This window comes from Nanorana parkeri, unplaced genomic scaffold (genome assembly GCF_000935625.1).
Source record: "Nanorana parkeri isolate BGI_ZX_2015 unplaced genomic scaffold, ASM93562v1 scaffold399, whole genome shotgun sequence".
NCBI classification, from domain to species: domain Eukaryota; kingdom Metazoa; phylum Chordata; class Amphibia; order Anura; family Dicroglossidae; genus Nanorana; species Nanorana parkeri.
The window spans coordinates 1,133,384-1,148,246 of record NW_017306667.1 but is presented as its reverse complement, the minus strand read 5'-3'; the positions used below and the strand labels follow the sequence as shown (position 1 = coordinate 1,148,246).

The window sequence follows — 14,863 nt, the reverse complement described above, 5'->3', positions numbered from 1 at the left end:
TCTCCTTTCCTGCCTAGGCAAGAATGATGTTCCTGCTTTTCTAGCTTCCTAGGATATCCCCAGAATGTATCCTAGGAGGCAGCAGGATCTGCGACAACAAGTAGCTGGAGGGCCGACCTGGTGGCGTGCCATTGGGAGCCAGCTGCAAGAACCCAGAAGAGAGTGCCAGCTCTGTAGGAAGGAAAGATGGTGGTGCAAGATCCAACATAGAGCAGCAGACCAATAGGATTGCAGCAGCACAATGCTGGATTTTAGAGTACGTTTTTCTTAAGAAAACCCTGTAAAAGATGTAAGGGGAATAGAAAAAAAGCATGGGGGGTAGGAAGTTTCTCTGTAAACTATGTATAAACTCAATCAGAAAAAAACCTCACATAAATATTAACAATTTTCATATCATTTCAAGTCATTTTCTCTATTTCCTGCCACTAGATGGAGCCAAAGACCATAGGAATTGTGTATGCTCCTCAGCTCTATCTAATGGCAGGAATTAAAGGAAAATAATGAGGCAAGTTATTTCCCTTCATCCTCATAGTTCGACCTGACCTGTGACAAAGAATCTGTCACAGGTCGGCTCAGTAGATTGAGAAGTGAGCGAACACATACCGGCGCTTGCTCACTTCTCGATCCTGTGGTGGCAGAGAGCCGTGACAGGGGAGGCTCTATTGATTGTGAAGTGAGCAGAAACATGCAGCCGATCCACCCACTTCTCCCTCCAGTGAACGTTGACTGTCAGTCACTGCTCCCTGCAGGGATCCCACCCTCCCCTCTAGCGCTGAGTGGAGGAAGGAATGGGGGAGGGCTATATAGTGCTATATACTGGGCTTTGGGTCACGGGAGGACACTAGTATATGTCCTCCCGTCACCCTAAAGAGAACTATGGGAAAAACGCTTACCCCACAGCTCTCTTTTAATGACATTCGCACTGCATATGGCTGGGCAGATGTTTTATAGATCAACCCCATGTCTACCTTGGTATGGACATTCAGTAACAGGGACAGGAGGAAGAATAAATGGACTACAAGTGTGGTGGCATCACTGCACTTCTATTCCATTGAGAAAGTCCCTCTGCTGCGGTGGCTGATGGGATTTGTAGTTTTTCTATTCACACATCCTTCCAAATCATCTGTGAATGGATGATGCAGCTGTGTGGGTGGAGCCATGGAGGGGAAAAAAAAACACCCTCTGCGATTCATGTAAGTGGAAGGGCAGCAGGGGGAGTGATGTGACCATGTGTCCTGTTACACTCTGAATATGGGTGTAACATAAAATATGGTCAGAAAAGTAAACTTGGTCTTTAAATAAGCTCTCTCTCCTCCAGAGAGTAGACCCCACAGCTGTGATCACTGCCCCTTTCTCTGCACTGTTGGCAGAACATGCAGCAATACCCTACTATCAGGGAAGACACGCCCCTGTCTCTCCCACGTGACACACCATTCAGTACCTTAGTGCCTGAGAGGCCAACCTTTAAATCTCGCAATGCCCTCCTTGTGCTTAGGACCAGCTGCCAGCCCTGAGACCATGCATTGGTGTAGGACCTGTGCTACCCTATTCACCCATACAAACAGTCCTGAGTATAAAGCTCTGTGCACTGCGGTGACCCCCAGATCCCCCTCTGTATATATACATATATAGATCAGTCCCCGCACATTGCTCCCACACCGTACACCCTCCCATACACATGGCTAACCTCACTGTACGGAGCCTCTAAGCATCTGCAGCTTCCTGCTTAGAGACCACGCCCAGCTCCACCTACACCAACCAATCACCGGCGCCACAGCCAGCAGTCAGAAACGCCCTCTTAAAGGTACACAATGAATGTACTCGGACTTGTTGAACGGGAGGAAATGGGGAGTGATGCGGCACACAAAGAGTGCTAGCAGTGAGGTGTACGGAGTTTCCAGTGTGGTGTAATCAAACAGAGGATGCGGAACTGTTTCCCTTGTAGTGATCAACTGTGTGATGGAAGTTGTGTGAGCTGCTGTGATCGGGCTGGTGAGTGAAGTGTATATCTCCCCCACATACCGGGGCAAGGTGTGTGTGTTCCTGCTCTGGCTAAGTCCATTGTCAGGTATGGGCAGCTTGGCCTTTATGGGATTGGTCACACCAAATCATAATACAAGTATTGTGTAAGGGGCTACTGTCACACTTCTCTTGTAAAATTAAAGCAGAACTTAACCCTTACAGTTGGGCTACCCCCACACTGCAAAGGTTAAGTGCTCATTTGTGTCTAGCGAGAAAAACAAAAAAAGATATACTCACCTGAACCTCAGTCCTGTCTGGCTGCTAGACCAGTCCCTGGGGCTGCTCTCCGCTCCAGTGGTGGAAAATCCTTTGAGGTCCTAACATCTAATACACTTAGCAAGATGACTCACGGATCCTTAGACCGCCAAAGTGGGAGAGAGGTTGCGGGGACCAGTCTAGCAGCCAGGCAGGTGAGTATATTGAGTGAGTATATGGACCGGGAAGGGGGGGGGGTGCTGGTGATATTCTGCAGTGCCGTTTTTTTAATTATAATGTATTGCTGGGACTTGTAGTCCCGCATAGCTGCTGGTATTCTGCATTGGTGTATGATGATTATACAGCAATGCAGAATAGCACCAACTATGTAGGACTACAAGTCCCAGCAATGCATTATATTTTTAAGTAGAAATACAGCAGTGCCAATACTGGGCATTTTCTCGTGTACTCATACTCATGAAAATGCCCCGATACTAAACGCAGATACCGGTGTTCTGTTGAGAACGCTGACGTAGTCGAATTTGCCGCCCTCAGCATCTGCGCTTGCGCACAGCCCAGTATTATTGAGGGAACCCGGATTTATTCACAAAGTATTTCGGTTAAATTGTTCATTGTGACTGTTAATAATATGCCATCCATCATTTACTGCCATGGATGGCATAATATTACCGTTCACAATTAACCATTACAAACTAATACTTCGTAAATAAACGCTGGTTTCCTCATTAATCCCGTCGGTACGTAAGCGCAGATACTGGGTCGGCGCTCTCGACAGAACACCATAAAGATGAATAAATGTCACCAGCACACCACCAGTATTGCAGTCCAGAACACTAAATTTTTTAACTAAAGCGGCTGCCTGAGGTCCCGTGTTTGCTGGGGACCTCAGCAGCCGTCCTGTTAACCACACAGTGCCATGGCGGCGGGGGGTTGGGGCCCTTCATGGTTTCTTGCACCGGGGCCCTGTAGGTTCTAGTTACGCCTCTGGCTATAAATCCACTTTGTGTGCGCCAAATGCCTTTACAAACTCCCTTATTACCTAGTAAAAGTAGCAGTGACATTATCACTTTGCAGTACCTAGCCTGTGCAGAGAACACCAGAGCTGTAGGAAAGACCCAACAGGCCACACCTACCTGCAGCAAACTACAGGAGGGGGCTGGTATAAGACCAGCCACCCTGCACATGGAAAGAGAGAGCCACCCAGATCACTTGTAGTCAACAAACATTGCCTGCTGAAAAAGACAACACCAGAACAATAGCAGCCGCAGCCATGATCTTGGTACAACCACTTCAGGATGAGGACGTATATGTACATCTGGTGGTCCTGACATGGTTAAATATCTCACGTTGGAGGCTTCTGACAGTCCTAAGAATTAGAGGAGGAAGTGGGGCTCTACTGGCCTTGCTCAGGTATTTGTGTGTTTGAACCCCAATCCTTACATGTGGTGGCTGTGTTTTATTTTCTCTTTTTAGAGTTACACCAAAAGGGCCTTTTTTTATGATGCAGAAGACTCTACCCCATGACCCGCACTGGAAGGCTGGCAGTATACACCTTGGAGGGCAAAGTGACCCAAATAATTTTTTTATTACAGAACCTGAAAATGAATAACACCGTAACATCGTCCACTTATGTCCGTAACCTGGGCCCAGGGCTATTTAGAAAGCTGGCGGATTTTCTTGATCCACAAGATGGATGGAAAACGTTAGCGACGGCTATACAAAAAGCTTCAGGTGAACCCCGATACACACAGCTCCATATACGGTATGAAACCATTTTTTATTCTTCTTATACAGTTGAGCTATCTTTAGTTGAATCTATGTCTCCATTCAGCTTCAAGTGTCAGAAAAAGAACTATTTCTGAAAATATGGGGCTGATTGGAAAATGTGAGTTTACCTCAGTTTACCTCAGTGGCCAATCAGGTTTTAGATTTTCGTTATCCAGCCTAAGAAGAAACTAACCAAATACAATTTTGTTTGCCCGTATGAATCAGCCTTTGTGTATTTTATTCCTCAGCCAGCTTATACTTAATACTCCTAGGGGTCTATTTCTAAACAAGTCACAGAACTACTGGTCCTGCAAATTTATGTGAATATTTGCTCTGTGCTAATGGATACACAAAATTAACGTTCTTGATATATTTTCTTTATGTATTTTTAAATGTCAACTTTTAATACAACATTATGGCCACTAGATGGTGCAAAGGAACATAGGAAATAAATACTAATACTTATTTTCTGTGCTCCTCAGGTCCATCTAGTGGCCATTATTACACACAAGATGACATTTGACTATACACCGATCAGCCATAACATTATGACCACCTGCTTAAAGGAGAACTATGAGGTGAGTGCTTTTCACAGTTTCATAGTTCTAGCCGACCTGTGACAATGAGACTGTCACAGGTCGGCTCAGTAGATCGGGAGGTGAGCGAACACATAACGGCGTTCGCTCACCTCTCGATCCTGTCACGGCTCTCTGCCATGACAGGGGAGGGGCTGGATTCCCCGCTCCGATCCGCCAGCGCTGGCTGGTGGATCGGACGGGGGAGGGGGCGGGTACAGCTGGCTCTGTCTCTAGATAGGCAGAGCCAGCTGTCAGTCACGCAGCAGGGTGGATCCCGGCACAATTGTCGAGATCCGCTTCAGCTGCGGTGTCTCAGTATACCGCGAGCAGCAGCTCGCGGTATACTGCGGCGTCTCAGTATACTGCGAGCTACAGCTCGCGGTATACTGAGCCTAGGGTGACGGGAGGACGCTAGTTTGTGTCCTCCCGTTACCCTAAGGAGAACTATGGGGAAAAGACAACCCCATAGTTCTCCTTTAATACTGAATAGGTCCCCCTTTTGCGACCAAAACAGCCCTGACCTATGGAGGCATAGACTCCACTAGACCTCTGAAGGTTTGCTGTGGTATCTGGCACCAAGCTGTCAGTAGCAGATCCTTTAAGTCCTGTAAGTTGTGAGGTGGGGCCTCTAAAGATCGGACTTGTTTTTCCAGCACATTCCACAGATGCTGGATTGGATTGGGATCTGGAGAATATGGAGGCCAAGTCAACACCTCTGACTCGTCATTGTGTTCCTCAAACCATTCATTAACCATTTTTCTAGGGTGCCTTATCCTGCTGAAAGAGGCCATTGCCATCAGAAAATACCGTTTCCATGAAGGGGTGTACTTGGTCAGCAACAATGTTTAGGTAGGTGGTACATTTCAAAGTATCATCCACATAAATGACAGGACCCAAAATTTCTGAGCAGAACATTGCCCAAAGCATCACACTGTCTCCGCCGGCTTGCCTTTTTCTCATAATGCATTTTGGTGCCGTCTCTTCCCCAGGTAAGGGACAGACATGTACTCTGCCCTCCACATGTTGTAAAAGAAAATGTGATTCTTCCAACCAGGCCACCTTCTTCCATTGCTTCCTGGTCCAGTTCCGATGCTCACATGCCCATTGTAGGTGCTTTTGGCACTGGACACTGGTCAGCATGGGCACCCTGACCAGTCTGCGGCAACACAGCTCCATATGCAATAAACTGTGATGTACTGTGTGTTCAGATACCCTTCTATCAGAACAAGCATAAACTTTTTTAGAAATCTGAGCTACCGTAGTTCTTCTATTGGATTGGGCTACATGGGCCAGACTTCGCTTCCCACGTGCATCAGTGAGCCTTGGGTGCCCATGACCTTGTCACCGGGTTCCCCGGTTTTCCTTCCCTGGACCACTTTTGGTAGGTCCTGACCACTGCAGATAGGGAACATCCCACTAGAGCTGCAGTTTTGGAGTTGTTCTGACCCAGTCGTCTAGCCATCACAATTTGCCCCTTGTCAAAGTCACTCAAATCCTTACCCTTGACCATTTCTGCCCGTTTCTGCTTCCAACACATCAACCTCAGGGACAAAATGTTCACTTGCTGCCTAATATATCCCATCAACTTTCAGGTGTCATTTTAACAACATGATCGAGGTTAAGGTGCCCATACACCTTACAATTATCTGCATATTTTCTGTGGTCAGATGGAAAAAGTGCAACAGATTGGCCCAGGTGGAGATTACTCCATACACACAGTTAAGTGTAGATGGAGGAATCTGTTCCACCTTTTCCATCTGACCACAGGAAATCTGCAGATAATTGTAAGGTGTATGGCTAGCTTAATTCACTTCACCTCTCAGTGGTCATAATGTTATGGCTGATTGATGTACATTCAACTTGTAAAGAAAATATAACAAGAACATTCTTTTTCTGCATTCATTTGCACAGGATGAACATTCACAGAGATTCATACAGCCAATGGATCTGCAAATTTTGTATAAATAGACCCCATAGTGTTTGTTTACCTTACCTAAAGTACACTACTTTTAAACCAGCATTTGTATAATTGTCTGGGTTTTTTATTGTATCTATGCTGCTTAGTATTCTTTATCATTATTTTGTATCACTTATATTTGTAACATCTTTGGTATGTAATTTGTATCAATCTTAAAGCATACCATGTTTTCTTGCTCAATGTTTGTGCTGTGCTCTTATTATGTATTTTTTTTTTGTTATCTTGCTGTGCATGGTGCTATTGTGTATAGGTTATTTATTTACTCTGATTAATGTGTTTGATAGTCTCTATGTAAAGCTTGCATTTATCATTTTATTTGAAAGGCAACTTAAGGGAAACATTTGTTTCAATGCCTGGGCATTCATTTTTTTATTGTACACTGAGTGGCCAGATTATTATGACCACCTAATCAGTACTTCGTTGGGCCACGAGATAACTCCACGAGATGACTTTGTTGGGCCGCCTCGTGACTCCACGAGATGTTGAAAGGTGATGCAAGGAATCTGACACTGTACTGTTGCCCTTTTGTTGTCTTGTACCAGTCTTGCCACTCTCCGTTCTGCCCTAACATTGACTAGTCGCTGACGGCCACAATTCGCACGTTCAGACCCAGATTTTTGGCTGACAGCCCAGTCTTTAAACACTTTAACAACAGCTGCTCTTGAACATTTCACGAATTCTGCTGTTTTGCTGATACTCGCTCCATGGCTCCGAGCGCCAACAATCATCCCACGTTCAAAGGCTGTTAAATCGCGTTGTTTACCCATATCTTCAGAAAAAAATCCCTTCTACTGTCGTGGTAAACAACCTGCTTCCCTATTTATAATGGTCTGGCCCTCTAGCAACTTCAGCCCAAAATTATAGCTAATTTGCCTACAAACGTCAGGTGGTCATAATAATCTGGCCACTCAGTGTATATATGCCATGAAATCACTTATCGTCATAAAATCTTTGGTGTATCATATGTCTTAGTTTTATTGCATAAAAAGTTCTAATGCTGAATAATTTGTTCTGTTTTTTGTTTTGTTTTCTTAAATATTTTATTTATGTTGTTATTTTACTGTGCGTGGTGTTGCATGTTTTCTTATGCATAGGTAATTTATTTACTTTATGTATTTGATATCATTGATTTATAATTTATTTATATTTTTACCTTATTTGGAAGGCGATTTGAAGGAAGCATCCAAAAGGGAAAAAGTCCAACGCAAGAATTACTTTATGACTGGGGGACCACAAACTGCACCGTCCGCGATCTCACTGACCTACTTCGGAAGAATAATTTTTTGACCGCCGCTTCAGTTTTGCTCTGTGGTAATTCTTTTGCCATTTGTAAAGATTACAGAATCAAGGGTTACAATAAAATTAAAGTTGGCGTGTTAAAAAAAAAAAAAGAAGAGAAAGAGACCTTGTTGATGCTTTGTAACCTAGGACTCACAGGAAATAATTACACTTTAAACCACTTGGCCAGTTCTCTCAATAAGACAACGACTCTGCTACATATATTTTAAATTCAAACCATTATGGGTGCCTGAATTTGCGTTTACTGTACTTTACCTGTACAGCAGTACTCAACCTGCAATAGGGAAAAGTAGCAGTCTCACCCAATAGCGCTCTGCTGCAGTGTGCAGTTGTTCTAAGAGAGGGAGATTGCTGACAGGAAGAATGGGCTGAGTGATGAGATCACCTGTCTCATTGTTACTGCAAGCCTACAATCCCTACCTTTTTGTATCCTTAAAGAACTCTGGGCAAAAGTGTTCTTAAAAGAGAACTATGGGGTAACCTTTTCTTCACATAGTTCTCCCTAGGGTCACGGGAGGACCCAAAGCTCAGTATATAGCAGGCTATTGCCGCTATATGCTGAGAGCGCCGCAGCCGGAACAGATCCCGACAATACTATTGAGGTCACCCAACTGGCTAATTGACTATCTAGAGGCAGAGCCAGCTGTGCCCACCCCCCCTCCCTTGTACATCCCTCCAGTCAGCGCTCGAGGGGTGAATCCCTGCGGGCAACGGTGACTGAGAGTCACCGCTCTCTGCAAGGGAGATGATCGGGAAGCGAGCGGCAGTATGTGTTTCCTGACTTCCCGATCAATAGAGCCGATGTTTGACAGTTAAATGTCACACGTTGGCTCTAACTATGAGGATGAGGGTAAATCACTCACCTCATAGTTCTCCTTTAACCCTTGCAGTTGGGCTACCCCCGAACAGCGAAAGGTTAAATGCTTCTTTCTGTCTAAGTACTTAAATAAAAGTTCCACTCACCTGAACTGCGGAGCGGGCTGGCTGTTACTCTAGTCCTTGAAGCCAGTTTCTTCCTTTGGTGCAGAGATGGTATGTCCCTCAGTGTCCTCTTGTGATGATTTACAGGACCTTAGACCACTGCAGTGGAGGGGGAGAGAGGCTCCTGGGACCAGTCTAAGAACAAGTCAGCTCCAAGGACTAGGTGAGTGCAACTTTTTTTTCAGCTTCAGGCATGTTGCAAAAAAAAAAAGAGACGGCCATGGACCTGTAAACACATATCTAGCACAAAAAGAAAACAAGTTTGAGATTTACAATGATACATATTATATGCACATTACACTTTTGCTATATTAATTGATTTATGATTTATTTTGTCATTCATGTCCTTTTTATGTTCAGTCATATCATTATGTGTATGGAATTAGAGATCTGATCCATAGAGGATTTTTAATGCCAATGAATTAAACAGGAAAACAGGAAAAACATTTTTTGTTTATTGTTCCAAATGGTTCTAGGCTCCATCTGGCTCATCCATAAAGTGCTGGTAGCCTTGGCAGAGTGAAAAGCAGGTGAACTACCTTGGTCCGCATTTCCAGTGCTGATTTACACCCTAAGGTCATACACTCTCATTCCGTATCACTCTATAGAGGGAGAGTGTACATGAGTAGCATATTGTAAAGACTACTGGGGAGCTTGCAGGGAAAAGAGAGTGCACAAAGTGATTTGAGTGGAGGAGGAGAAATGTCACCCACTTTTTATCATGGTATACTACAAACCCTCCAACATTTTAGTCAAGGTGCTCTGTGCCGTTTTAGGACCATATAAGCACTCTGGTATACATAAGATGAATGCTGTTTTAGGACCCTAGAAACACTTCTGTGTACATAAGATCTAACCATGCATCATGTTTTGGTTTATCTTTGCATTTGAACAGATCAAGAAACAAGTTCTGCCTGCCCAACAATCCCTATCGGCGATTTGGAGAAAAAGCAGACCACACCTGAAAAATGTAACCAAACCAATCATGGAAACCCTGTTTGTCAAAGCATAGATCCAGAGGAGAATGATGAAGAGACAGGTATTGCACTTTTAAAATTGTACAAGGTCAGCCTGCATCCTATTGTTCTGTGGCTATCACATACATGAATATTTGTCTGACCAGATCCTGCATTCTCATTTTAAATTACTTAAAGCTTCTAGGCTGGAATTCAAAAGATACATGTCTGTTGTTTGTATTCATTTTTCAAAACAAGTAAGTAAAGATAATATTTTCTATTTTGAGATAGAGGCACAAACGTGACAGAGAGCACTTAGTCCCCTTCACTGAGTGGTATTTAGTCAAGTTACCCAATAAATACAACAGCATAACTACAGTGCTCCTATAAAGATGGTATTCTGAGTTGAGTTTGACCTATAGAGTATTGCGGAATATAAGAAAAAATAGTAATCCACCTCAAAGGTTATATTTCCTCTATTCTACCCTCTTATTTTACTGGCAGAAGAAGTGAGAAAACAATTAATGAACTGTGAACTAATTACAAGAAGAATAATGTATTGAAATCATCCATGGAAATTGCTAAATACAACCAGTTAACACTTTTACCAATGGGAGAGAATCAAAGAAACACTCCAGATATTATTGAAAATGAACCCTTGAAAGGCATGCAGCAAACATAGTTTACCTGCCCAGGACTGTTCTGTACCAGTCCAACCTGAACGCTTTTCACAATGGATTGAGAACTTGTGCTTTTTCCAAAAAGAGCCAAAGAAAATGGCAGATTTTGTTAGTTGGCATCATATAAATTCTTACAACCTAGAAAAACCCTTACCCACCCAATAATGGCAATATTGTTATCCACATACCCCATATCTTGTCTTAAATATTTCTGACAGTTATACAGCACCCATCATAGTCACATGGTACACCATACCCAAACGTACTGGATATTTCCTTTGGCTTCCTATGCTGAATGCAGCTGGGGAATGAAGGCAAGGCATATATTCTGCTGGGTATAGGGAGGTTAAAGGAAACCTGTTGCTTTACATGAAGGGGCAAATGAAAGGTTTGCTTGCAGTCACTTCACAAATTATCCAAAAGGCCCATTTATTGCACCATTCTGTGGTGATAAGTAAAAGTAGCTTGTAGTGGGTCCTAGAAAAGCACTGAAGCTGAAATGTAGTTCTCTTTATGGACATAAATTACCAGCCATTCTATCGCCATACAAAATTCACTACACAGCATGTTTGTCAACATAAGTGCTGCAAACGCTAGTGCATGGGTTACCAGACATAATTAGCTAGAAGCTGGCATGTATATTATTATTATTATTATTGCAAAATTCCCTTCAGATCCCTGCCAGCTCTAATGGACAGCACTTATCTGTTACGAACAATGTTCGCAGTCAGTCAGATTAGCAATTGGAAGTTCAAATAATAATCTTCCCAACTTTGTAGAGGAAGGGACCACTGCGACAAGAAGTAGGGGACCATTTACCAACAAGGACCCAGGTGGGACTAAAAGCCTTACAAGTTCTAACCCTTACTTAGTCTATATAAATAAGAAAAGTATATGCAAATGTTCGCTAATATCTAAAGCCCAAACTTTTGTTTTCCTTTCGGATAGAGTGTGGAAGTGTTAGAAGTTGTGTGAGGTATTCATTGCTGTCCGTGAGATTTACCCTCTCCATATGTCCTGGTTACAATTTTAATTAGGACAGAAAAAGATGGAAATCAGAAATTTTACAGGTGTTGCCAAAACAGGAATAGAGGAGAGATCTTTCCAGGGCCAGATTTACCATTAGGCAGAGTATTCACATGCCTACACATGCCCTCAATGCAGGTACCTACTCTGCCTAATGGCCGGTGTTGTGTCAAGATACACCACCAGCAATAGCAAGGAGAGTGCATTCTGCACAAAATGCACCCTAGGCCGCTCCAAGACCAGTGGCACCCACAGGAACCGCCAGCTTCTGCAAATGCAGGGAAGGACTCCAGCGCTGCGTAAGGCTGCCCTATAAAACGCCTGTCTGATGTGGACAGCCTTTTGTGATGCCGGGGTCCTTCTCTGCATCATGTGTGAAAGCCGATTGATCCCGCAACAGGTAAGGGCGCTGGCTCAGGCTAAACAGATTTTCAATGGTGCCTACAGGTGCCCGAAATGGAAATCCAGCCCTAGATCTTTCAATCTTTTCCAATGATGAATGACAGGAGATTTCCCCTCAATTTATAAAGGTTTCCCGTGTCTATGGGAGAGAAAGTGAAGGGATATTTTGCTAATGGGACACAAGCAACAATAAAACACCTAATGGTTTTAACCATTTCCTACTCCAGGGACAGGCGACCTTGACACTCCTGTGGCTGTCAGAATCTTGTAATGCATCATAAGACTTATAATTTTAACACTGGAGTGCTGAGGTTGTCTACCCCTGTCCTGCTCTATCCAAACCTGGAAAAAAAAGTTTGGCTATAGGTGTACTTTAAACTGCACAAAGTGTTTGTCTGTGCTCACTTACTCCTTAGGCCCCTTTCACACTACCTGATAAGGAGGGGGTCCATGCATGCATCCAGATCGGAATGGTACCAATCAGATGTTACTGCTATGACTTCCGTGTCCATCCAGTTTTTTCCTCCATCTTGCAATGAAGAAAAAAGCTGAAATGACCGGACCCCATGTCTGTCTATGGGAAATGGGATGTAAATGGACATGTGTCCGTTTATATCAGATTACATCTGATCAGGTCTGGCAAAACACTGTTCAGTTTGTTTTTCTGGACCTGGACAGAGGCGGGGGCAACCGGATGTAAACGGACACACGTCTGCCCATAGACTTACATTGGGCATCAGATTGGGTCCACTTAAAAAACTGGCAGGTGGACCTGATCGGTACGCCTGTATGAAAGGGGTCTCATCGTGCTGACTAATAGAACGGTTCAGTAATGGGGGAACAACTAACAAACTAGCTTTTCCTTTGGTCAGACCTGTTTTTAGCTGTGACATAGTGAGGATGAGGCTTTGTATAAATGAGCATGAGGAATAAGGATACCACAATGTAACATTCAGTCTGCGGCTGGGCGGCTCTGCGCTGTCAGTAATTAGCGGGTAGTAGCCCTTGAGATGCTGACTTTGGGTACATTAGTAAATGTACTCCACTGACCCCAAAAAAGGACTACAGCTAAAAGATTTGGCTTTAGTTCTGTTTTAAAGGTCATATAATATTTCCATGACTGCATATAAGAATATTGTTTTTTTTTTTTTATATCACTTATGAAGCTACAAAAGAAGCTTGCTTATCTTTTTTAAGATTAGGCTGAAGTACTGGGGCAAGATTCAAGCAAACACATAAATAGTTATTTTGATAGACCAAATGATTGTTATGTGGCTTTGCATGCTTTAATAACTTGGATTTAGAATTGATCTGGTGCGGTCATGCTCTATTGCAGGTTGTGTTGCATACATTTTCAACTATTTCTTGCCAACATACTTTATTCAAATGCATAGCTAGAATTCACAGGGCCCTTGTAAAAATTTAAAATAAACCTCTGTATATTTTATTCAGAACCCTTAGACTGTCTCAATTTAGTTCTTGCGATGCTACTTCGTTTTTTCTTTAAAGGGGGTACACTTTAACATTTTTTATGTTTATAAGCCTACTAGAGACTCGGTAAGCCAATAATAGAACAGACAAAGTGAAGAGAAATGGCGTATACAATGAAATGTTCACACAGCTGGTAAACAAGAAGGAGGAGTTTTGGCAGGAGCAGCTTCATCATCTGCACTGCCCTTAGTTTCATATGGCTGTACAAAGAGCATTTTATTTATTTGTAATGTATTTATTTTTTTAAAGGAAATCTAGCATATAGTAAATACCACTACTGATTTATCATCGCTATACCTGTTGTATTTGTATCTGAGGTCATTTGATTCTATTTATTTTTGTTGTATTATGTTATGTATGCATCAGCCATATGCTTTTAATCCATTATTTTTGATGTATTTCGATTTTACAGGGTTTGGTATTTTCTCCTTTAATGAACTGAAAAGAATTACAAGAAATTTTGATGATCGTCCAGTTTCTCAAGGAGGCAATAAAATTGGAGAGGGGGGTTTTGGAGTGGTTTTTCAAGGACAACTAAAGTCTGAAAGAGTGGCAGTAAAAAAACTGACAATAGTATGTCTTATCAACGCTGAACTACAAAAGTTCCCAGACCCAAAAAGGAGGGGTGCAAGACAACTAACTGTGAGCACGGTCGACTGCTACCTATTACCAACTGGTCCCGCACAGGTCTCCCCCTTGAATAAATTCAACAACAGGAGGAATTTATTAATGTGATTAAGATCCCCTAACAAATAGATCTACGAAAGGTATCGACACACGGAGGCCAATGCAGACATACATGCCCCAGATGGACCGCTTTTATCTTTAAGTGCACTATCCATAGAGACTTCCTCTCCCTAACAACCGATTAACAGATTTCACCCACTATATTTTTGGATGTATCATCTGCCAAAAAGAACTGGTCATAGTTATATCCCTAAGTAGATGCACAAGATCTATCTTCTCTGAGCTAAACATCATCGCTAAACAGGGACATAATTACCGATAGGAATCAGGTGTTAAACTGGGAGTACTATCTCCCTTGTACCTTGAAGATATTTATTGCCGTAGACTGTGTGGGGCCCATAGGATGAATGAATGAATGCATGAGTGCTATGAACAACATTGTTCTTTTACGAAACTATTGAGAGGCGGTATTATTGGTGCGATACTTTGATGTTTTCAAATAAATAACCACTTGGAACACTGTTGCTTTTTTTTGTGCTCATATTTTTTGGTTACATGACCTTGATGACCAGTCCCAATTATACAAGAAGGGATACATTTGATATATCGGAGCTCCAGGGAATACACCCCCCCCCCCTTTTTACATTAGAGGACTTGCTTGCCCATCCTGCTGTCTCCAAATGTGTTTTAGCCCAGCTTTCGCCATTAACAGAATCAGGCCTCACAAGCATAACGGTTTAGGCAATGCAGGAGGGAGGGAATGATGCAACTTCATCACTT

General features: G+C 43.0%; 1 protein-coding gene across 1 annotated transcript in view; it reads left to right on the top strand.

The window, feature by feature from the left end:
• The first annotated feature begins 3,833 nt into the window (after window positions 1-3,833).
• Window positions 3,834-14,863, top strand: part of IRAK4 (interleukin 1 receptor associated kinase 4) — a 19,012-nt gene continuing 7,982 nt past the window's right edge. The window contains 4 exon segments of the mRNA XM_018559492.1: window positions 3,834-4,000; window positions 7,727-7,872; window positions 9,737-9,880; window positions 13,809-13,998. Coding sequence (XP_018414994.1) covers window positions 3,840-4,000; window positions 7,727-7,872; window positions 9,737-9,880; window positions 13,809-13,998 — 641 coding nt within the window. The 5' untranslated portion in view covers window positions 3,834-3,839.